This window comes from Lemur catta, chromosome 6 (assembly GCF_020740605.2).
Source record: "Lemur catta isolate mLemCat1 chromosome 6, mLemCat1.pri, whole genome shotgun sequence".
Lineage (NCBI taxonomy): Eukaryota > Metazoa > Chordata > Mammalia > Primates > Lemuridae > Lemur > Lemur catta.
In genome coordinates this window covers 47,583,557-47,608,440 of record NC_059133.1, presented here as the reverse complement: position 1 = coordinate 47,608,440, position 24,884 = coordinate 47,583,557, and the positions used below count along the sequence as shown (strand labels likewise).

Genomic DNA, 24,884 nt, shown 5'->3' with positions numbered 1-24,884 from the left:
CATTAAATGTTCTAGGCCAGGCAGGAGTGGAGGTGGACAGGTACTCATCAACATTTTAAAACCTTCTAGGAAGATGCCATCTTTGAAGTAGAAAAGAAGCCTTAACCAGACACTGAATCTGCTGGTGCCTTGATCTTGGATGTCCCAGACTCCAGAACTATAAGTTATAAATTTCTGTTGTTTATAAATTATCCAGTCTAAGGTATTTTTATAGCAGCAGGAATGTCTGTCTGTCATTTTGTCTTCCCAGCACTGCCCGTTTTTTGAAGAACTACCCTGTCCCTACAGTTACCATGAGGGCCCTCATCCTTAAAAAAGAAGAAAAAGACTTTGCTGCTTCCCTGAAACAAGTGATGCTCAAGCTTCAGTGCTCCTCACTTGCACAGGTTCCTTCCAAAGTTTTAGGAGAGGCCCTAACAATGTTTTCACATGGCCAAGTGATTTTAGAAATCAAAGGGAAGAATTTCACCCACAACCATTTTCCCTCTTGAGAATGGCATAGATACTTTGTATTTGTGAATTCTTCTGTCCAGAAGTGGACCACTAGGCTTGGGATGCTGCAGGCATTGTAATTGGTGTTTTAACTCTTTTTTTAATGGTGGGCTCTCCAAATTATATGAGTTTCAGTCCCCTCAAAACCTGGATCCACTCCTGCCCTAGCCATAGCTGACAGGTCTAGAGGTGGGCATCTGATCCAAGCTGAGCTAATTGATGTCTCCCCCTAGATTTGTGACATTTGTACCTGACAGACAAAGCTAGGAGTCTTTGGACTAGACTGGACTGGCTGGACTTTAGTAGAATGTCCCCCACAGGCTGCACAGGTTCTAGAATAGGCCTCTGGGTTTCTGGTGTTCCACTATTTGGCTCTTCTGTTCCTGTTTTGATTTCCTAAGAGACTCCAAAATCTTCCAGCAAATTCCCCTTGACATTAAGATAGGCAGAATCCACTTTTTTCTATTTGCACGCTAAGAACCTTTAAGACCCTAATCATCACAGTCACTTCTAACAGTATTCATTTCACAAACATTGACACCAAATGTAATACAAATAATGCCTTTGATTATTGCTGGAATTGAGTAGAACATACTAGCACTTGTGCCCCATAGATCAGACAGATTTAAGCTTATCTCTTGCTCCAGAATCACATATTACAGAATGCCTAGGAGGTGACCCACTGGGTACTGGATACAGAGCAATACCTAACTCAGAGAACGAGCAGCTTGGAGAACAGAAAATATAGAACACACCACGATTAGGTTGCTGGAAAGGGGGAAGAGATTACTAAGGCTTATCTACTAGGAAGGTAGCATCACCTAAACAATCATTCTGTACCTAGTTGTAAGTTGTCTCTTAAACCTACTTTCATACAAGTTCACTAACCGAACTCTCTCTGTTTTGTGTGAGGTCATCAAAAGGTTGTGACAAAACAATGTCCCTGCCTCTCTCCATGTTATCTTTAAATTTTAATTTGTAGCAATGGTGCGGAGAATTTTAGGATCATCTGTGCTCTCCACTTAAACACAAAGTATAGTTCAATCTCTGTTTCCACACTTGGTAGAACGTCTGTCCCAGACACCACTGACCAGAGTTTGGCAGGGACAATGACAAGAGAGCTTGAATACAGAGTTATCTGCTGCTGTATTCTCTTGTGTGCATGTAGCAGTTTACGCTCTTCAGTGGCTTAGATATGAAGTCTTTCGATCACTCAGTACAACGCAGATCTGATGGACTGATCGGTAGTACTGTCTAGCTAAGGAACATGTTTTAGAAGGGACACTAAAAAAATAATACATCTGCTTTCTCAATTGCAAGAGGCACGATTATATTTGTCAAAATCCTATTTCTGCGGGGAAGACTGTCAAGCTTCCATGTATAAAAATAACCACTCAACCTGAGAGACTCATCAGTGCCTTGTGATTTTAGTTTGACCTCACATCACTAGTTTTAGAAAATGTCTACCCCCACAATATGCTGAAATAAGAATAAAAAAAAAAAAAAGAAAATGTCTAGGTTAAAAAAATATCTATATAGATACACACACACACACACACAGTATGCATGGGGGATTGATTCCAGGACCTCCCACAGATACCAAAATCCAAGGATGCTCAAGTCCCCAATGTAAAATGGTGTAGTATTTGAATATAACCTGTGTACATCCTCTGTATACTTTAAATTATCTCTAGATTACTTATAATACCTAATACAGTACAATTGCTATGTAAAGTCATTATATTATATTGTTTAAGGAATAGGCCGGGCGCGGTGGCTCACGCCTGTAATCCTAGCACTCTGGGAGGCCGAGGCGGGCGGATTGCTCGAGGTCAGGAGTTCGAGACCAGCCTGAGCAAGAGTGAGACCCCGTCTCTACTAAAAATAGAAACAAATTATCTGGCCAACTAAAATATATATATAGAAAAAATTAGCCGGGCATGGTGGCGCATGCCTGTAGTCCCAGCTACTCGGGAGGCTGAGGCAGTAGGATTGTTTCAGCCCAGGAGTCTGAGGTTGCTGTGAGCTAGGCTGACGCCACGGCACTCACTCTGGCCCGGGCAACAGAGCGAGACTCTGTCTCAAAAAAAAGGAATAATGACAAGGAAAAAAGTCTGTATATGTTCAGCACAGATGCATTTCTTTTTAAGAGACAGGCTCTCAATCTACTGCCCAGGCTGGAGTGCAGTGGCTATTCACAGGTGCGATCATAGCACACTACAGCCCCAAACTCCTGGGCTTAAGCCATCCTCCTGCCTCAGCCTCTTGAGTAGCTCGAACTATAGGCACATGCCACCATGCCTGGCTTTTCCTCGTATTTTTGATCTCAGGTTGCTTGAATCCATGGATGCAGAACCCTGGGGATATGGAGGGCCGACTATCTATCTATTCAGTTGACCCTTGAACAGTATGGTTTGAACTGCATAGGTTCACTTATATGTGGATTTTCTTCCGCCTGTGCTACCCCTGAGACAGCAAGACCAACTCTTCCTTTTCCTTCTCCTCCTCCTCAGCCTATTCAATGTGAAGATGATGAGGATGAAGACCTTTATGACGATCCACTTCCACTTAATGAATAGTAAATATATTTTCTCTACCTTATGATTTCCTTAATAACATTTTCTTTTCTCTAGCTTACTTTATAGTAAGAATAGAGTCTATAATGCATATAACATACAAAATATGTGCTAATCTACTGTTTATGTTATTGGTAAAGCTTCTAGTCAACAGTAGGCTATTAGTAGTCAAGTTCTTGAGGAGTTACAAATTGCACATGGATTTCTGACTGCACAAAGGTCAACCCCTGCATTGTTTAAGGGTCAATGGTAGAGAATATATATAACTTTGGTTCAGTTTACATTTCACTAAATTATGTTTTATTCTGGTTTGGGAGGGGGTTCATCTATTTGGCTTCATGCCAATATTTTAAAATATACCACTGAAGTCTTTAAGCACTTTTCTATGATTCTAGAGCTGCAGTGAATATTTATTAATAGTAGCCACTAGTCACCTGTGGCAATTTAAATTTAATTAAATTGAAATTCAGGCCAGATGCAATGGCTCATGCCTGTAATCCCAGCACTTCGGCAGGCTGAGGCTGAAGGATCAGCTTGAGGCCAGGAGTTCGAGACCAGCCTGGGAAACATAGTGAGACTGCCCATCTTTACAAAAAATTTAAAAATTAGCCAGGCTGGTGATGTGTGCCTGTAGTCCCAGCTACTCGGGAGGCTGAGGTGGAAGGATCACTTGAGCCCAGGAGATGGAGGTTACAGAGAACTAGGATCACACCACGGCACTCCAGCAACACCCCGTCTCTGATAAAAAAAAAATTAAATTTGGTTATTCAGTAGCGTTACCCAATTTCAAGTTGTTAAGTAGTCAATGGCCACAGGTAGCCGATGGCTACTGTATTAGACATAATTAGAGTAGATATAGACTGTTTATCTCCATCATTGCAGAAAATTCTATTGGATAGTGCTGTTCTCTGATGCACCCAAAACTAAGTGGCTAATAACCCAATCCATTCAAAAGCTTCAGCTACTCATACAGTTACACTACCGTCACTCTATTCCCATCAGTATTGTTCATTTAGAGTTTAATGATCTTCCTCTTTCAGCTAAATGTAAAAAGTGTAATTCAAAAAGTGCTAATCGTGGCCGCTATAAGAACGCATACATACTAAAGAGAAAAGCCTCTTTTTCTCTATGTCGCCAGAAAAGTTGGGCCTAATTAAGAATCCTGTTAAAAGTGTGATGATTTAAACTAAGTATCTTTAGTATAAATGATTTGTGATTTTGAGCTTCCTTTGTTCAGATGATCAAGTTGATTGCAGCGTGGGCACCTTTGCCACATGATAAAAATATTCCCTAGGCTTTCACCCAAGAGGTTTGGGCCTAGTCCTAATAATTGCCTTTATGTAAATGCTCAGTAGTTAATCTATGCTGCTTCTACAGGCATGACATCATCATCATTAACATTAAAGATTTTAGTAATGACTATTGTCAAATAGATGGTCAGACAGGTTTGAGACTATCTCCTGCTTTGAGACCACATATTACAGAATGTCTAGGAGGTGAACCACTATGTCCTGGGTAAACAGCAATACCTAATCCAGGGAACAAGCAGCTTGGAGGAGAACAGAAAATATAGAGCATCACTGTTAGCATGATGGAAAGAGGGAATGTTTTTTATCCTGTAATGTCTCCTGTGGCTCCTTGTGGCAATGGCAGTTTGTGTTGTCAAAAGCCCCTGCATAAAAGTATCAGATGTACCTTTCGGGATGAAAGCAAAGAACAGGTTGGGGCAGGTGTAATCCTATGAATAGCCATGCCCATGAACATAAGATGAACTCTTCACTGCTTTTAACATCCTTTGCAAAGTTTCTAGGAACTTATATTTTATAAAATTTCCCCCTGTTTTACTACATTCTTTTCATGTGTGTATTTATCTTCCTGTACATGTTGAAAAAAATTCAAGAATAATTATGCTTGTGGACAAGGATAAATATGTATTTAAGGCAACCAACACCAGTTAGATATCCTAATTAGTGTGACAAGAGACCTGGTGAGCAACCAGGGACTTGGTAAGTCTGGTAATTACAATAGCTTCTACAAACAGTTTCCATGCCGTAGCGTGGCAGTGTGCAAAGGTGCTTGTCCATGGAAGTGTACAGACACCACACAATTTTCTCACACTCCGTAGCTATTCAATACTGCAAGAGGCTCTGAGTCTGACTTAGAGTGAAATCCAGTAGAGTGCAAATGTGCTGCTGTGGGCTGATCTAGCTCCATGGCTGGATGCCAGAAGTAGAAGGGACTTTCGGGAGCTTCCTCAGACCTTCACTCTTCCCCTTCTCCTTCCACGCTAACAGTGTGTGGCTGACTCCTTTAAGTCGGCCATCCCAGCCATGCGCCCAGCACTGCCTACATTATTTCACGCTATACAACAACTCTGTGAAGCTAGTAATGGAGATGAGGAAGCTGTGGCTCACAGGGGTTAGGTGACTTGCAGAGCCAGGAAATGTGAGAGCCAAAATCCAAACCTGGACTTAGCCGAATCCAAAGTCCATGCTCTTTTTCTTTGCTTTTCACCAACTACCAATTACAGGGACAGACACCTTAAAGGGCTCATAGACCTGTATCTATAGATCTGTAGGTATAGCTGAACTGTTTTTACTCACAACACTTCTGACACCAGACGTGTTGGGTGAGGGTTTTTCCCTCCACCCAAAAATCAATTCTCTAATTCTCCAACTCGGTATCCTTCAATTCAGTTCTGACACTAACTACTTGGAGTTAGCACAGACAGACCCCACAGGTTAAAGGCTCAGTCCCACAAGGCTGCCCCAACTTCAGATGCCAGTTGCAAGTCTCAGATTTCCACCTGTACTCTGACCAGCCAGCTATAAATCAGGGGCTTCCCATGAAGGGGATCAGAACATGCCACCCCAAAACATGTGACTTTGGCATATTGGTTATTTTGAGCAGAAGGCACTTGAGAAACAGCAGGTGCAGGAAGGGCTCTCTGACCTACCACTTTCTACCTTGAAGCAGGGCATAAATTTCCCATGAGAAAGATGACCTCCCTGTACCAGGAAGAGGAGAGCATTCTTATCACCAGAAATGGGGAGTTGACACTGAGATGAATCTGTGCAAACTTACTAAAATAACCCTTATCTTCCGCTAGTTTCCCCTGGATATTTCCTAGTCACTTGCCAACAGTTTACTGCCCAGACCCTTTGCCTTTGTCTTGTCACAGCTCTGCAGTCTATTGTTCTTTGCTGAAATAGTGTATAAGCTCCCATGACCTTCTGCTTCTCTTTTATGAAAGTGTCCATGCCATGTAAAAATTTTAACATCAAATAAAATGTGTATGCTTTTCTCCTATTAATCTGCCTTTTGTCAGTTTCATCCTCAGGCGCAGCTGCAGAACCTAAGAGGGTAGGGGAAAAGTCTTTCTTCCCTATACCACAACCCCTTCCTTAAGTTCAACAATTTGCAAGAACAGCTCGCAGAACTCAGAAAAGTGCTTTATTTACTATTACCAGTTTGTTGTAAAGGATGTTGCTCAGGAACAGCCAAATGGAAGAGATGCCTAGTGTACTGTATCAGGGGAGGGGTGCAGAGGCTCAAGGCCCTCCCCTGGTGCACCACCCTCCAAGCAATTTGATGTGTTCACCAACCCGGGAGCTCTCCAAATCCCGTCATTTAAGAGTTTTTATAGGCTGGTATGATTGATTAAATCATTGGTCATTGGTGATTGGCTCAATCTCCAGCCCCTCTCCCCTCCCTGGAGGATGTGGGAGAGGGGACATGCAGGGGAGGATTGGAAGTTCTAACTCTCTGATCACATGGTTGTTTCCTTTGGCAACCAGCCCCCATCCTGAAGCTATCTAGAGGCCCACCAAGTGTCAGCTCATTAGCATAAACTAAATAAATCGAAAGGAGCTTGTTATGAATAACAAACGATGTTCCTATCAACCCTGTCACTTAGGAAATTATAAGGGTTTTAGAAGCTTTGTGTTAGGAACCAGGGACAAAGAATATATTCCTTATTGTATCACTATGTGCGTATATATATATTAATATATAAAAAATAAGACCATGAAAATAAGCAGTGTATTACTGAACTATATATTATATTATATTTTTATCCATTTGTCCTTGTACTTTTCAAACTTGTTCACAGGAAAAGCTTAGAAAAAGCCCAAACTGTGGACCATGGAGGCAGGCAGTACTGGCAGAGCCGGGAGCCCTGACTCCTCATCCTCCCCTTCTCTTCTAGATCTCCTTGGGCACAGTAGGAAAATCACCTGCACCTGATGCTGAGCTCTTTAAGGACAAGATCTAAAGGTGACTTTTCATCTTTTTATCTAGGTGTATATCTCAGTTCTTGGGTGATGACAAAGATTCATTCCTTGACTGAACTCTACTCAGGCTCGCGTGAATTTGTCAACTAGTCCTTGACTTTTAGACTCTTGTGTTCTTCTCTGCATTGTCCAATTAGAGCAAGAACTCTGCTAAGTTGGTTTAGCCAGAAGCCCCCATTCTCCATAGATGATCACCCTCTATGCCTACTGTGATGTCTGATCATACTGGCCTGTCTGCAGCAAGAATCCTGTTAGGTCAGTGTCGCCAGAATCCCCCTTACTGCTGTTTCCTCTTAGTAAATTTCTGTCCACTGACCCCCATCTTGTTCCTTGGCTATAAATTCCCACTTGCCCATGCTGCATTCAGAATTGAGCTCAATTCTCTACTGAGGTCTCTTTCCCCTAATGCAAAAGTCCTAACAAAATCTGTTTTCAACACTTTACTATTCAGCTATTGTTTTTTGGACAGTAGATGGATTTCCAAAAAATAATTTTGAATTAAGAGTGAATACTGTTAATAACCATAATAAACCATAATTATCAGGGCAGAGCCTGTGGCTTTCCTTGCTGGTGGGAGCCCCGAGGATCACAAAGATCCTATCAAGGGGACCCTAAAGCCAGGTTCACAACCCTGCCAGTTACCTTCTGCACTTCTTCACTAGGTTTTTCATTAAACTCTGTGGATGTTAATAAGATTATTAAAATTACACAAGAACTGACCAAATGAAATCCAGATTCTAAGTCATTCATTTTAAACCAATGTTCAGTGAACACAGTTCTTTCTTTTTCTTTCTTCCTTCCTTCCTTCCTTCCTTCCCTTCTTCTGCTTCCTTTCCTTCCTTCCTACACACGCTTATTCATGGCAAACTGTGCCTAGCCGCTGTGCTGCTAATAATGTATTTATTGATCAGCTCATCTTCTAAAGATCTATAGAACATTATCTTTTTTATCTTATCATTTAAAGAAATATATTACATACCTTTTTTCTTAGCTTTGGCACAATGAAATGGAACTAGGAACTTTCTGACACCTTTTGACTTTTCACACTCTTTTTTCAAAACAGTTGAAGAATAGATGATACGAATGTGTTGGTTGATTTCTCTGTCTGGTGAACTCAAAAATTCTGGGTAATCATCAATCTGAAAAAGAAAGATTAATTGATCTCATTGAAGACAAATACAACTGCTTACCTATTCTGGGATAATAAATCCCTCAAAGCTAAGGGTAAGTTTAAACTGCGTTCTTTTTTTTTTTTTTTTTCATTTTCTCCACTAGGATATCTTTCTTCTTCTTGTTGTTAGGCATCCCAATTCTTCCTCTGTTTGTTTTAGTCCTTACTAAAAATGTGCTCAGCAACAGAACCCAAGAAACTATTTATACTGTAGAATTGCTGAATAAATAGGAACAGTGTTTTTATTTATAAAAATATATCCCTCCCCACTTCCATTTTAAAAATAGATTTTTAAAAAAAAGGTCTCAAAAATGTGTAATTAATTGGGTTTAAATGAAGATTTTTTCTATGCAGGAGGCAGTGTCCACTTACACATTCTGTGAATGCAAACATCTAGGTCTAAACTATTAGAAATGTTCTCTCCAAAGTGCTCTGTTTTCTTTTCTTGATTAAAAAGGGAGGTCTCAATAAACACTTGGGACTTTTATATCTTCTCTTTAATAACCTACTTCCCATTTTATAACAAGCAGCAGTAGCATCTGATTGAAAACCTAGGAGTGAGAAGGGTGAGCTGGTTTGTGCCTGTAGTCCCAGCTACTCAGGAGGCCAAGGCAGGAGGATCACTGGAGCCCAGGAGCTCAAAGCATAGTGTAGTGCACTATGACTGTGCCTGTGAACAGCCACTGCACTCCAGCCTGGGCAATCTAGCAAGTCTTTAAAAAAAAAAAAAAAGAATCAGGAGGAATTCCTCTATAGACTTTTTGCAAGTATTTAGAATTTAGGTAAAAATGTGATGGTACAGTTTCATCTTTCTCTTTTTACAAATATAAGAAGGAAATCTCAAATAATAAAATTTCTTAAATCTAATTCAGAGTAATTGAAGATAGGAAGATGGATTAATAAAAAGCCATCAGAATCTACTCAAATTCAATTTTAAAAAATTATTTTCAAAAATATAGAGTAATTCAACCAGCTAGTGAGCATAACTCATGGAGGTCTTAAGAGGATGTACTTTAGTGAATAAAGTTTTATAGTTAGTAAAAAAGTTCTCTTCTGCACAAAGGAGTCTTCAGAAATGACTTAAGTTATTTCAAGTCTTTTCATTCTCTAGAATTTTTTAATAACTTTTTTCTTATTTATATGTGTTCATTGTAAAAAGAAATTAGAAACTCATGTAAAAATAGAGAAGAAAATAGAAAATCATCAGTGACTCCATTACTCATAGAAAATCACCATGAGCAAGATATGTAAATATTTCCAGGATTTTTTTCTTTCAAATATATATTTATAAAATTAGAAACTTATTTACATAAGTATAGAAACAGTGTTGACAAAGGCCAACCTTTAAAAAAAACCTTATTTTTTTTTCTTTTTGTTTTTAGTTATTGTGAATACGTAATAGTTGTATATCTAAGAAAACCTTATTTTGTGATTAGGAATTGACATTTCTTTGAGGGCATTAGGATGGTGGGGTGAGAGGGATTTTTAGGAAAAACTGTGAAAGACTCTGAATTGAGGTTGGGTGCAGTGGCTCACAGCTGTAATCCCAGCACTTTGGAGGGTGGGAGTAAGAGGATCGTTTGAGGCCAGGTGTTCAAGACCAGCCTGGCCAACATAGAAAGACCCAGTCTCTACAAAAAATTTAAAAATTAGCCAGGTATGGTGGTATGGGCTTATAGTCCCAGCTATTCAGGAGGCTGAGGCAGGAGAATTGCTTGAGCCCAGGAGTTGAAGGCTGCAGTGAGCTATGATGATGCCACTGCACTCCAGCCTAGGCAACAGAGTGAGGACCCATCTCTAAAAAAAAAAAAAAGAGTTTGAATTGAGAGAAAAAATATTAGTCAATATCCTATTTAGTTCACCCATCCAGATTGTATGTGCTTTTCATTGTCTTTGAGCTATTTCACAATGCTATAATTGGCATAAAATTTTTTGTGTTTTTTAAAAAATATATAGAAACTTAAATTTTCTATGTGGTAAAAGTATTAACTTTTTTCCTAATTATTTCTTCCTTTTTTGCAGTTTCTTTTCTTTTCTTCCTTTTTTTTTTTTTTTTTTAGAGATGGGTCTCACTCTGTCACCCAGGCTAGAGTGTAGAAGTGTGATTAAAGCTCACTATAACTTCACTTTCCTGGGCTCAAGGGATCCTCCCACCTTAGCCTCTCAAGTAGCTAGAACTACAGGCCCATATCAATGCACCTGGCTAATTTTTAAATATTTTATATAGACAGGGTCTTGCTATGTTGCCCAGGATGGCCTTGGACTCCTGGCTTCCTGGCCTCAAGCGATCCTCCCACCTTGGACTCCCAAAGCGATCAGATTATATGCATTAGCCACCTCACCCAGCCTATTTCTTCCTTTGATATATACCTAGAAATGCCGCAGGTCCAGGTGGCTCATGCCTATAATCTCAGCACTTTGGGAGGCCAAGACGAGGATTGCCTGAGGCCAGGAGTTCAAGACCAGCCTGAGCGAAATAGTGAGATCTCGTCTTCACAAAAAATAAGAAAAAAAAAGTATCTGGGCACAGTGATGCAATTTGTAATCCTAGCTACTCCAAGAAGCTAAGGTGGGAGGATCCCTTGAGCTCAGGAGTTTGAGGTTACATTGAGCTATGATCATGCCCCTGTACTCCAGCCTGGGCAACAGAGCAAGACCCTATCTCTTCTTAAAAAAAAGAAAAAATAAATGCCTTCTACACCCTGAAGTCACATAAATATTCACCTATATTTTTTTGTACTGCTGTCTTAGTCCATTTTCTGCTGCTATAACAGAATACCACAGACTGAGTAATGTACAAAGAACTGAAGTTTATTTGCCTCATAGCTCTGGAGGCTAAGAAGTCCAAGAACATGGTGCTGGCATCCGGCGAGGGTCATACCATGGCAGAGGTAAAAGGGCAAGGAGCAGGTGAGACAGAAAGAGGAAATCAAGCTGAACACATCCTTTTTATCAGGAACCCAATCCTAAGATAATAGCATGGCTCTGTCCTCATGAGCTAATCACCTCTCAGAGGTCCCACATCCCAATACTGTTACACTGGCAATCAAATTTCAACGTGAGTTTTGGGAAAGACATTCAAACCACACCAGCTTCCTTTGCAGCTTCCTCTTTTACATAAGTTCTCCAACCCCTGTGAAATCCATATGAGAGTATTCCTTAGGACTTTGATCTAACTAGCTGTGACTCCAAGTGTACTTAGTATTAATCTGATGAAAATTATGCTTTAAGTAGAGAATGAATGCAAATAAATAGGTAAATATTTCTGAATCAAATTGCTTATTAGCTGTTTTGGGGGAACACAGTATTTATAATAATTTGAATAATAATTACACAGTTTATGGAACACAACACATAGATCATCTTATATAATCCTTACAACAAACCCATGAGGTAGTTATTATTAACCCTATTTTGCAAACAAGGAAACTGAGGTTCAGAAAGAGTTAAGTTCACAAAACTAGCAAATGGTAGAACTAGGATTATAAGTCATGCAGTCTGTCTCCAGAGCCAGTTTTATGAAAACAACTAAGATTAAAGACCACATCTCCACTAGTGGTCAGAAGCGGGAATTTTATCTAGGGGAGATAAAAGATTTTCTTTTAAAAGCAACAGTAGAATCCAAACAGTAATCAAGCTGCTGGATTCACTATTATGTCAAAGTTTCAACCACATTATGCTAATTCCTCTATTCCTTTGTTTTGAAGGAAATAGAGCCAGACCTCTTTTTTAGTTATAGTAATCATCAAATTTGGTAAACTTCATCATTCAAGAACATGATACCTTTCTTAAATACACTATAGCCAGGTGTGGTGGTACGCCTATAATCCTAACACTTTGGGAGTCCAGGAGTTTGAGACCCTGTCTCTAAAAAGAAAAAAAAAAAAAACACTATGGTAACATTCATATAAAGCATTCGTGTAAATTTTTTCCATATTCATTGGCCCAGAAACATGTCCATGATATACTGTAAACTGAAAATAACAGATTACAAAACAGTTTGTGGAATATGGTTCCATGTGTGTGTGTGTGTATAAATACATAGAAAATAGTTTGGTATGTTGTACATCAAATTTTCTTGTATGTGACTAGCTGTGGTTATCTCTGGATGATGGGATTATAAAAATATATATTTATATATTTTTTTAATTCTAAGAATGATCTACATGATATGATAGAGGCAGTTGTTTGGCTGATTTTTTTGTTGTTGTTTTCAATATTTCGACCAGTGATCCTGGCATCTCACAGTCATAAAACACAAATATGTGCATTCTTCCCTGAAAATTTGTCACCAATGAACTGAAGGGCTGGGGGACAGACAATAAGGATAATGTCTGACATGACTCATGAAGATAGTTTATGTTTACAGCAATCTAACTTTTAAAAAGCCATTTCTGTACACCCTACAAGGCCTCCATCACGGTGAGTAGGTGACAGATGATTACACTGATGGCTGTCACACAGCCAAGGGGACACATTTGTGTCTGTAAAAGGAGGGATGATGACAGATGTGATAAAAAGAAAGTAGCTATGAATAGTGGTAGTGCCAAAATCTATCACTTTTCATTTCCCTCATTCTCTCTTATTGGTTCATTCAACAATCATAATCTCAGTTGCAAAGCCTATGGCTACAAAATTGTAAACATTCTTACAAAAACATTTAATTCAACTTGGACTTGAATTAAAATCTCAAACTGTTAAAGAGAGGAAGGTGGTCTCTTTCTCTTTTTTATTTGTTTTGATAAAGATCAGGACATACTATCCCAAAATATGGCACGTTGCCATACTGAATATTTTAAGCTGAAGGAATTTGAAGAGTGACATGTACAGGAAGGACTTTTTGACCTTCCCCTAAAGCAGGTCATAAAATCCAGGAAGGATTTTCTGACCCTCCTTTGAAGCAGCTTGTAAGATCCTCATGTGAAAGTTGCCCTCGCTCTAACCAGAGGAAAGGAACGGGAATCTAAGCAGCCTTGCTAAGTTTCCCCCAGTTCAGTACACTTAACTCATATTGTTTCTTTGTCCTATCCTATCATATTTTTCCATGACTTTCCACTCTTCATCAAGCTTCGCATAAAAACATCCAGGTTTAACCACTTCTTAGGGTCTTCATTTCCTTATGAAGATGCCTGTGTTACATATGACTTATATTAAATACATTTATATGCTTTTCTCTTATTAATCTGTCTTTTGTTACAGGGGCCTGGGCCAATGAACCTCAGATGAGTAGAAGGAAAAGATATTTTTCCTTCTACTAAAAATCTTTTTATAAAGATCACAGCATATTTGTGAAACATAAGAGGACCTCCCAGGAGCTAAGCAAGCCTAATTTACACATCTGTGGGGAGTAGAGTTTTCTGAAAGCTTCTCCACTGTGAGCCCTGAACAGGGCAAGAAAGCTTAGTCCAAAGAACATGCTTCATTTTAGACATAGTAGTATTCAAAAAAATTTTTTGCATTCACATCACAGACATCTTTAGAAATTAAAAAGCCAAAGTTTATTTTACCTGGAAGCATGAAAAGATAGATGATAAATAGATAGATAGATAGATGGATAGATAGGAAAGATATTTTAATGGCCCTATAGAACCATTTTGTTTAAAATTTTCTAACTTTATGTCCTAAAATAAACTCAAAATATTATGAGTAAAATTCTATCTTGTAAGTGGATATTTTGCTTATTTAGGTTGGGAATAAGATTTTCCATTATTTCATATAGCATTGAATTTATATATATATAAATATATACATATATTTATATATATATAAATTTTTTTTTTTTAGACAGAGTCTTGCTCTGTTGCCTGGGCTAGAGTGCCATGGCGTCAGCCTAGCTCACAGCAACCTCAAACTCCTGGGCTCAAGCAATCCTTCTGCCTCAGCCTCCCGTGTAGCTGGGACTACAGGCATGCACCACTATGTCCAGTTAATTTTTTCTATATATTTTTAGTTGTCCAGATAATTTCTTTCTCTGTTTAGTAGAGATGGGGTCTCACTCTTGCTCAGGCTGGTCTTGAACTCCTGACCTTGAGCGATCCTCCCGCTTCAGCCTCCCAGAGTGCTAGGATTACAGGCCTGAGCCACCGCGGCCAGCCTGAATTTATATTTTTAGGACTGTTTATCAAAGCTGAAAGAGCTGCTTTTATCCAGACACTATTTAGCACAGGTAATAATATCTGAGTAATATCTGTATGAAAATAATTTATAAGCCCAAATCAGGACACTAACATTTTTTTTCTAAGATTTGCTGACAAAAACTTTTAATATAATAATTAAATCACACTATTTATATATATTTGATGAATCACCTCTTTCAGATATAATTTCATAAGATTATTATTGATCCAGTGCTACACTTGTATGCCCCACTAACATAAATAGTAACTTTAGCTGTCTTTTTTTATTAGAAATTGAGGCTGGGGAAGTTGAAGTTATTTGCAAATGGCCTCTTAAATTCTCACTCCCAGTCAATATTAAAAAAATTCTCTCAAACAATGCTTAAGTTATAGCACTTTGTAACATTTGGCCTGACTTTCTTTGCCTCTAAAGAGGGTGCCATATAATCCCTATCTCTGGTGCTTTGGAGCCAAGTGGTGCACCAACTGTTATTCTCCCAGTAAAATCTGGGCCTTGGAAAAAGTCTAAAACAATTATGTTACCTTTTGTTACCTGGAAAATAAAGGAAACCATGCTGGTTCACTAGCCAGGTGCACCTTCTCTCAATCTGTGAGGTTAAAGGGTAGGTAAATATGCAGGAAAGGGTTAACTCAGGAGGCCTGAGTTGCTGAAACCCTGCACTTCTAAAGAAAGGCCTGTCTTCAGGACTGGCCCTTGACCCGCTCTGGGGAGATAATCTCTGAGCCTTGGAATATTTTGCCCCATAAGAGTGTTTTTGTATGTCTAAGACTTTGGGCCATGCTGTACCAGTTTGACCAAATAAATCTATCCTGATTTATGGCAAACTCCTGTTTTTGCTCAAAGATGGGGGGCAGTGAAGAGGGGAGGGGCCCGGCGTCTGAGTAGCTGAAGTCAGTGTGTCAGCCCTGCAGGTGCTGCATGCCTGCGTGACTAACCGCCAATAAAAACTCTGAACACCAAGGCTTGGGGAAGCTTCCTTGGTTGGCAATACGTTGTACATGTTGTCACATGTTGGTGGGAGAATTAAACACGTCCATGCTACTCCACTGGGAGAGGACACCTGGAAGCCTGTACCTAGTTTCTCCTGGATTTTATCTCATGCACCTTTCCTTTGCTAATTCTAATCTGTATCCCTTCTCTGTAATAAATGCAGCTGTGAATGTAACAGCTTTTCTGAATGCTGTGAGTACTTCTAGTGAATCATCAAGCACGACAGTGGGCTTGGGGGTCCCCTACATAGTAGGACAACCATACCCAGGCAGAAGGCCATTGGCTGTCTAGACCACTCGCTCTGCCTCCTTTGGGCACTACGTGGCCTTATCCTATCCCAGGCTTTAAGTCAGAGAGGGGCCAGTCCACCTTCCTCTTCCAAGGACTCATAAAGATTCTGATTCTTGTGGCCAGATTCTCCCAAGCATGAAGATGAGGAAAAGAAAAAAATTAAATATTCCAACAATGTCACACAGAATATAAGAACTCGAATTTATTGAGCACTCATCACATGCTCTTTTAAGTGCCTTATAGGTATTATCTCACTGAATCCTCGTAAATCTCGTGTTGTTAAAACCATTCCCATTTTTCAAGAAAATACAAGAAACCTCAGGCTCAGGGAATTAATTTACTTGGTCAAATTTTCACTGCTAGTCAGTGGCAGAACAGAGATTCAAAATGAAGCTTGTCCTCTTAACTTGTACACAATGACACACAAAATATAAAACATACAGATATCAAGAAACTAAAATACTATGGGTCTAAAAATAAAATTGCTTTTATTACGAGATTGGACAATGTTACAATAAAATGGATTTTTCTATTCTCACTATGAGACAATGTTTAAGGAGAGTTACTCTACTACACAAATATGATTACTATGATAACAAATGTCACACAACCCTCAAAAATTCCAAATTTCCTAACTACTGAATTGACCCATTATGCTCCAGTGACTCTTATTTCTTATGCATTCTCATGAATTGTCCACCTACGGAACTCCTATCAAAGAGGAAACAGGAAGGAGAACTTCAGCCTACCAAAGCCTAAAAAATGAACTTAACACAAAATAATGTACGCAGGTCAGGATTAAAATCACTTAGAAATCAGATTCCTGAGGGGACAGTATTAAAGAGTCCTAAAGGAAAGCCATCAGGCAAACAGCAATCTAATTAACTAATATAAATTATTCTAATTAAATTCTTATGGACCAATTCATTGTTTTGTGCTCTAATTATTAAGTACATTATCACCAAACTAGGTAATCACAGTCGACATCTTGATGGAAATTTGGAAGGATGGGGAAACTCTATGAACCAGCAGACTGGAAATCTGGTTTTTGCTGTGGCCTCCACTACCCACTAGCAGGGTGACTTTGGTCCAGTGACTTAATCTATTTTGGCTTTGATTTCCTCACGTATAAAACGAAAAAATGAAGAATAGGTTTAAGCTCTTTCTTAGCTTGAACAAGGTTTTTTTAAATATAAAACTATATTATAACTTTACAAGATTAAAACTTAATTGCTATATTCAGGGAATGTATTTATATGATCAGAAAGAACCAGATGGGCTTCTTTGCAAAGATGCAAAGAGCATCTGCAGAGCCCTATTTTGGAGGATGAGGGTTTATCTACATAGATATGTAATTACCTGTGCATTTCATTAAGAACATTCCTTATGAAGAAATCCCAAAGAATCTATACTTTGTGAAAGCTTGCTGACCCCAGGAATAAAGGGCATTTTCAGAAGAGAAAATAATAGAAGTTGCTAAAGTAATAAGAATATGAAGAAAAAACTATGTCCAGCTTCAGGGAAGGGAAAGCCCTGGATGAAATATAGTCACACAGACAAGTGCTCAATACGTGAAATCTAACTTGAGGCTTCAAGACTGGAAGTTTGGGAGAAGAGAATGTAATATCAAAGAAGAATGGAAACCACCTCCCTTGTAGAAGAAGCAATAATGGACATTTTAATAATGGGTACTTTCAACTTCACCACTCTGTCCTTCCATCATATGCTAAGTGCCACCAATGTGTTGGGTGATGTGCCACACGGTAAGCACACACAACTGGAGACGGCTAGAACACTCCACACGGACTCCTGCATTCCAGGAGCACCATAATATATTAAGTCCTACAACAGAAGCATGAACAAGCTTCTGCTCAAGCACAAAAGAAATAGTTTTTGAGTTAAGATCAAAAGAGTTAACATATGTAACGTGCTTAGAACAGTGTCAGGCACATAGGAGGCATTCAATAATTGTTAGTTATAATTATCTAGCTTGCTTAATGAAGAAGTAAGCTGCCCATGAACATGTGTTAATAGGATGGACCATTTCTTTCCTTCATTATTCACTTTTTTAAGTGCCTGCTATGTGTTGGGCCCTGTGCTACATGCTAGAGAAACAGTCCAAATCCTCAAGCCAACACATTCACAGAAGAGAGAATAAGTGTGAGAAATGTATGAGGGTTGCATGCACACGATGCCATGGGAGAAAGGAGATGGGGATCTGGCCTGGTCTGGGGAGTGGGTGTGGCTGGGAGGGCCAGTGTGATTAAGTAACAGGAGATGGGAGGGAGAGGGGGAGGCCATGGCAGAGGGAACAGCTTCTGCAAAGGCCCGGAGGAAGGCACAGACAGGGAACTGAGTGTTCTTTCTGTGGCTGAAATGCTGAGGGGAACTGGATAAAGAGCAGGGCTGCAATTTGAGCAGGGATTGGAAAGCGAAGAACCCTGTCCACCAGTTAAGATGTTTGGACTTTTACACTGAGGGCAGGGAGGACCCTCTGAAGGGTTAAGTACGTCATATGATCCAATTCAAGCACTGCAAGAAAAATCCATTTTCTCAGCAACTGTACGCTGGTTCCATTATTTAACTGTAGATGCCATATTCAGCTCTAAGGACTGTTTATTCACTTTAGCATTTACTTGGCATTCTCCTTGCCCTTTCTTTCCTTCTAGCCTCCCCTCTCATTTGGCCACTCCTTTGCTTATTAGCATCCTAAATGCTTGATTAGAAGATTTTAGGGAGAATGAAGAAATGAACCTAACTCAATCCATTCTAACTAAACCCTGGCGGAGATAATTAGCGAAAGGCGGAGTTTTGGGGCTTTTTTTTTTTTTTCACTCTCATCTCCATTATCACGCATAATTGAGACTTGGTGACTGGTCATTCCTAGATCTTATTTTTAAGTGTTTCAGTCATCGAATGTGAATTTCAAATGGAACTTTCTCAAGGGCAAACAGAGAATATTACTTTTTAAAATTTTGAAATATGAAAAATAGTACAGAGTGTAATGAACACCCCTGCACCTCCAGCCAGGAAATACTTTGCCATATGTGCTTCAGATTTTTAAAAAGTAAGTCCCTTATGCTCTCCTGCCTGAGCTCACCATCACTCCCCAGAAGGAACACGCACTTTAATGTTAATCATTAATGTTTTCAGACTGTTGCTAAATACATATGTATCCCTAAGCCATGGAGTATTTTGCTCTATTTTTATATTAATGGCATCACATTGTATATAGCTTTCTGCAACATTTTTTCTACTTAGCATTATGTTATTGAGATATATCTGTATTGGTACAAGAGGATCTAATTCATTCCTTTAATTATTGTAGAGTATTTGTTTACTCATTTTACTATTGATAGACATTTAAATTTTTTTCTATTACAAACAATGTTATAAATATTTTTGAACATAATATTTCAAGATTATACAAATTTGGGACATACTAAGAATGGACATGCTAAATAGTAGGAGGTACACAACTTTATTAGATATTGCCAAATGGCTCTCCAAAATAGTTGTACCAATTTATGCTCCATCGACAATGTAAATGACTTCCTAATTCTCTACATCTTAGCAAACACAGGATAAGGTCTTACTTTTTAATGTTGTCAATCCAATGGCTATGAGAGAGTATCTCTTTTGTTGTTTTAACTTCATTTTCCTGATTATAAGAGAAAGGACCAAACCTTTATTTTTCATGTCATGGACACTTCCCCCTCTTCCCTTCATGGTATACGTAAATATGATAACATGTGAGAAAAATAACTTGATTTTTTTAAAAAAAGGCTACAACTGTAAATCAACCAATATGAGCTTTGTCATTCATTATACATTTACCCATTCAACTAATACATATTGAACTCCTCATATTTGTCAGGCCCGGGTTACAAAAATGACTAAGATATTGTGTGGAGACAGAAATGAGCCCAGCTGATTATTAGGCAGTGAGTTAAATGCTCAGAGAGACATAGGTTCACAATGTATGCCTGGAAAAATAGCATTCGTCCTTTGAGAGTCCTTCTTACTTCTGCAAAGTAGTAACAATTAGCATTGATTACTTGTTCTGACCTATTCACTGTGCTAAATGCATCACATGAGATCTCATTTGATCTTCACAATAGCTTCAAGAGGTAGCTACTATTATTTTCTCCATTTCATAGATGAAGGAACTGAGACAGAGAGAGGTTAAGTAGTTTTTCCAAGGTTGTGGCAGGCCTGGAATTTGAAGCCAGGCAGTCTGACTTCTGAGTTTATGCTCTTGGGCACCTTCCACTATTCTGCCTCCTTAATCTATTCTCCCCTCGCCTCTCCTCCTTCCTCCCCAAGCAAAGTCAGAACACACTTTATGGTCTCAGAGCATCCTAGGAATACCTCTATTGGAGATGCTATTGTTTTGATTTATGTTATTATGTTCAAGTGACCGTCTCCTCCTTTAGAAGAGGATCGTATTATTCTTTTCAGACTGCATAGCACAAAGTACGTGTTCAGTCTATGTCTGAGTGAATAAATGAATGCTATGGGCTCACCAAGGATGAAACAACTGATTATAAACGTGACGATCTCAACCACCTTGAAGGAGGACGACATGTACACTCAGGCAAACAGGCCAGGCTGTAAAAAGTATATTCATCACCAGTTCTAGAGGCATCTTGGAGCCTGGGATGGTTACAAAGCGGATATTTACTGGGAGAGTGGTGAAAGCACAAGGAGAAAGAGAGGCAAGGGATGCTAGAGTTGATACATTTCTTTTTCCTGGGGTTGATAGGATGGCCCTGAAGAAGAATGAATCTATAGGAAGTTCATAGACTGTTCTGGGTATTTGTTTGCACACTTAAAAATTGTGTCTAACCTTAGAGGGCTTAAATAGTATTTTTGGTTTTTGTTTTGTTTTTGTTTTGAGACAAGGTCTTCCTCTGTTGCCTGGGCTAGAATGCAGTAGTGTCATCATAGCTCATTGCAGCAACCTCAAACTCTTGGGCTTAAATGATCCTCCTGCCTCAGCCTCCCAAGTAGCTGGGATTACAGGTGTAAGCCACCACGCCTGGCTAAGCTTTTTATTATTTTTCTGTAGAGACTGGTCTCACTATGTTGCCAAGGCTGGTCTCAAACTCCTGGACTCAAGCAATCCTCCCACCTCTGCCTCCCAAAGTGCACAATTATAGGCGTGAGCCACCACGCCTGGCCCTTAAATAGTATTTTGATGCACACAGCTAGAGCAGAACTCTAGAGAACTCTTTCAAAAGTAACTTTCATACAAAATGTCAGCCTTTTATAAAATCTCTGCCCAAGCAATCTTGGAAACCCCTTTTTTGAGAACCTTATCAAACACCTACTGAGATCTCCAAGTGCACTTTAAGATCATTTTCTTCTGGAAGGGAAATCTTACTTGTACCCTTCTCCAAAACATGTGCCGACTCTGGACTAGGTTTTTGTTGCTTTTACATGTGTGTGTGTGTGTGTGTGTGTGTGTGTGTGTGTGTGTGTGTGTGTATCCCCCGCCCTTAGGGAAGAGAAAAGAATTTTATCTGTATACTTGCAGTTTTTTTTTTTTCTCTTGAAGTGTAACTTCAACAACTAGGAATGAGGAGGGCTGAGGCCCAGAGGCATAAAGGACTAGTTTGCTAAGGGATTTTATTGAAAGTCAGCAACCATGTGACAGTAAGAACAAAGGCAGAAAGGGAACCTGAGCCAACTGAAAGTTAAATAACAAGACAAACTTGTAGAGTAAAATGAGAAAACCGTTGAGGATGGAAAAGGATGTCTAAAAAATTGGCCTTAGAAAGAGGACACCACCCTAGCAGCAAAGGAGATTAAATAGTTTATCTTTCAAGGAAGAAGGGACTGGTTCTAAAAACAAAGCTGCCTGGCACCAATATAATATAACTGAAGTGACTGACTCTGCATGGATGGGAGGATGACTACATGTGACATAACACAAGTCAGGATAATTCTGCACATTGTGGTACTGAGCAAGGACCTAGTGTACACAGAGGATGACTAGCCAGCTACATCTGTGGTTATTCACTGATATCAGGTAAAGCAATTCTGTGACACCCATTTTTCATGCACCCTATGGAGCTTAGTACAAGTCTCTGAACTATTATATAACAACCCTAGGACTATTTTATAAAAGTTCAGAAAAAGTGATAGTTAAGGCATTTGTGTTTGACATAGTTACATTTATTTCTCACTGAAACAATTAATTTTTAAAAAGATTACCCATTTTAAAACACCGTGATTGGAAATACTTCTGTATTTGTCTCCTATGGCTGTTGTAACACCACAAACGGTGCAGTAAACAACACAAATTTATTCTCTTATAGTTCTGGAGGTCAGAAGTCCAAAATGGGTCTCTATAACAAATTGTGTCAGCAGGATCTTCTGTAGGCTCTAGGGGAAAATTTGTTTCTTTGCTTTTCCTGGCTTCTAGAAGCTGCCCACATTCCTTGGCCCCCTTCTCCCTTCAAAACTTGTAAAGGCTGGTCAAGTCTTTTCATGCTGTATGCATCACTGTGCCCCTGACTCTTCCTCTGCCTCCCTCTTCCACTTTTAAAGATGGGATTACATCGGACACACCCAGATAATCCAATTTAATTTCCCTATTTTAAGGTCAACTGATTAGCAGCCTTAATTCCATCTGCAACCTGAATTCCACTTTGCCATGTGACATAACATATTCACAGGTCCTGGGGACTTAGGATGTGGTTATCTTTTGGGAGTAATTATTCCGCCTGCCACAACTTCCAAAGTTAAACTATATTGTGCAAGATGGACATTCAATCTACCAACAATGTTGAAAGCTTAGATTGGTTCAGCACATTTATAGACATTACACATTCTACTTTATGCCTGAAAGGTAAACCTCATATATGGAAAAGCATGACCAAATTAATTGGTATGCCTTTTTGCAGGATTCTTCACTTGGGGGAAACTAAAGAATCTTACCACACTTTTCAGATTGTGAAAGCTTAAAAAGAAAGATATATTAATGTAACAACTACTGAGATATATACACTGTCTCTTTTTGGGGGAGAGTAACAATATCCTGAAATCATTCATTCTTTGTCAAAACAATAAATGTACAGTGGAGACACTAGAAAAAGCTGAACATTTAAAGTTTTAAAAAACATCTGGTAAAGGAAATTTAAAAATTTTTAAATTTTAGTTCAAGAGAATGGAAACAGTGGTTGTAAGGAAATAAGCAAGATTTTACTTCCAACTTTTACTCAAAAAGAAGCATATAAATTTGCACAGTGACATTAACCCAGAGAGGTATTTTAAGTAGGAAAAAAAAAAGTCTTCTTTCTTTTTTTTCATTTAATTTTATTCTTTTCTTATAGATGTTTATTCATACAAAACAAGCCATGATTCTCTCAGCAAAACAGCTCCATCAAGAGTCTCACCAGCCTTTCCCTTGGGGAACAGAGAGACTCAGGCAAGAGAAAGAAAAAAAAAAAAAAGAAAAAGAAACGAGGCTAGACACCTGTCCCCAATGGAAAAAGGAAGAACACACCTGGAGAGCAGCTCAAACAAAGGGAGCCAAGTCTGGGGGTGTGGGGTGGGGGTGCGGGTGTGGTAATTGGAGAGGAGACTGTGCTTCCAATCTGGTGCTGGTTTATAAGGTACATCTATTCCCCGAGGAAAGGGATACAGTAGCACCATACTAAAACTGGGATACAGCTATGCCAGATTGTATCTCCTTCGAGGCTCAACTCTGATGACACTCCTTCCAGGAAGTTTTCCTAGCATGCCCTGAGCCCAGTTTGGATCAAGTGAACTGCCTGAGATTGCCAAGCATCCTGTACACATCTCATTAACACATTCATTCACTCATTCATTCATTCATTCTTAATGAGCACCTAACATGCTCTGAGCACTGGGAACAAAAAAGTGAACAAAGCATAACAGCACTTAACACATGGCATTTATTTGCATTGGTGTTAGCTTCTGGTTCCTCCTACAGCCGCTTCCAGAAAGGGACCCTATTCGTTTTTTGCATCCTCTGGGTCTCGCACAGCGCCTGGCACATACTAGATGCTTAATAAACGAAGGAATGCCTTTAAAGCGTATTTTTGATGGGGAGGTATATTCTCAAGCCTGTAGTCCTGTGGGGGGTGGAGTGGAGAAGTGGGAGATGGGTGGATGGGCAGACACAAGAAATGGGAAAGGCACCTCTATTCGGGGAGCATACGGCAACCCACAACTTTCCCGTGTGGCTGCTCATTCTGAAGCGAGTTAAGGAGTGTGCAGGAGTCCAGGGCGGGACGGGGAAGGTCTTCCTCCTCCCCCGCGTGTGCAGGAGGGCTGGGATGGGGGGCCCAAGAAGGGGGTTCTCGCCGCGCTCCCGAGGCCGCGCGCCCGCCTGCGCTGCTCACCAGGTCAATGGCCACGACGTCCCGCAGCGCCACGGCCCGCTGGATGGACCTGGGCGGGTTCTCGGTCAGGTAGATGAGCCGGTCGCTGAGCACCACGTACTTGAAGGTGTGGTTCTCCGAGTCAGACACCACGATGCACGGCTCGTAGGCGCGGATGGCATCGTAGACCTCGGGCGGCAGGTGCCGCCGCAGGAACGCGTCCAGGCGGCTGTTGGCGCGCGCAGGGAAGCCGGCCCGCGCGGGGCTGGCCATGCCCGGGGCGCAGCCGGCCGAGTGTCCCGGCAGCCGGCGCCTGCGCCCTGCCCGCCTCCCGCCACCGGCGGTGGAACCCGCGCGCGCCACAAAGCCGCCGCCCCGCGGGCGCAGGGAGCCGGGCCGGCCCCTTCGGGAGCCGCCGCCCGGGGCTGGCTACCTGGAGCCCCCTCCCGGCCCTGTCCCGCGCCCCGGTATTTGCCCTAACTTCAGCCAGCGATGGGCGCGGCAAGACGCTGGTCCTGCAGACCCGGGCTGACCGGCCCTTGGGGTCGACCGCGGTGAAGTACCCTGTGGCCCGGCGGAG

At 40.3% G+C, this 24,884-nt stretch overlaps 1 protein-coding gene and 1 long non-coding RNA gene across 3 annotated transcripts in view; one reads left to right on the top strand and one right to left on the bottom strand.

Annotated features, from left to right (window-relative positions):
- Positions 1–23,994, top strand: part of LOC123639562 — a 96,061-nt gene extending 72,067 nt beyond the window's left edge. For both annotated transcript variants that reach the window (XR_006735758.1, XR_006735757.1), the window contains 3 exons: positions 7,276–7,343; positions 8,424–8,584; positions 23,291–23,994. This is a non-coding gene — a long non-coding RNA (uncharacterized LOC123639562). The remainder of the gene's footprint in view (positions 1–7,275; positions 7,344–8,423; positions 8,585–23,290) is intronic.
- The window catches only part of C6H12orf56 (chromosome 6 C12orf56 homolog), a 67,106-nt gene extending 42,515 nt beyond the window's left edge, over positions 1–24,591 (bottom strand). Inside the window, exons 1-2 of the mRNA XM_045553444.1 lie at positions 24,326–24,591; positions 8,340–8,499 (exon numbers count right to left, since the gene is read on the bottom strand). Coding sequence (XP_045409400.1) covers positions 8,340–8,499; positions 24,326–24,577 — 412 coding nt within the window. The 5' untranslated portion in view covers positions 24,578–24,591. The remainder of the gene's footprint in view (positions 1–8,339; positions 8,500–24,325) is intronic.
- Positions 24,592–24,884: the final 293 nt, after the last annotated feature.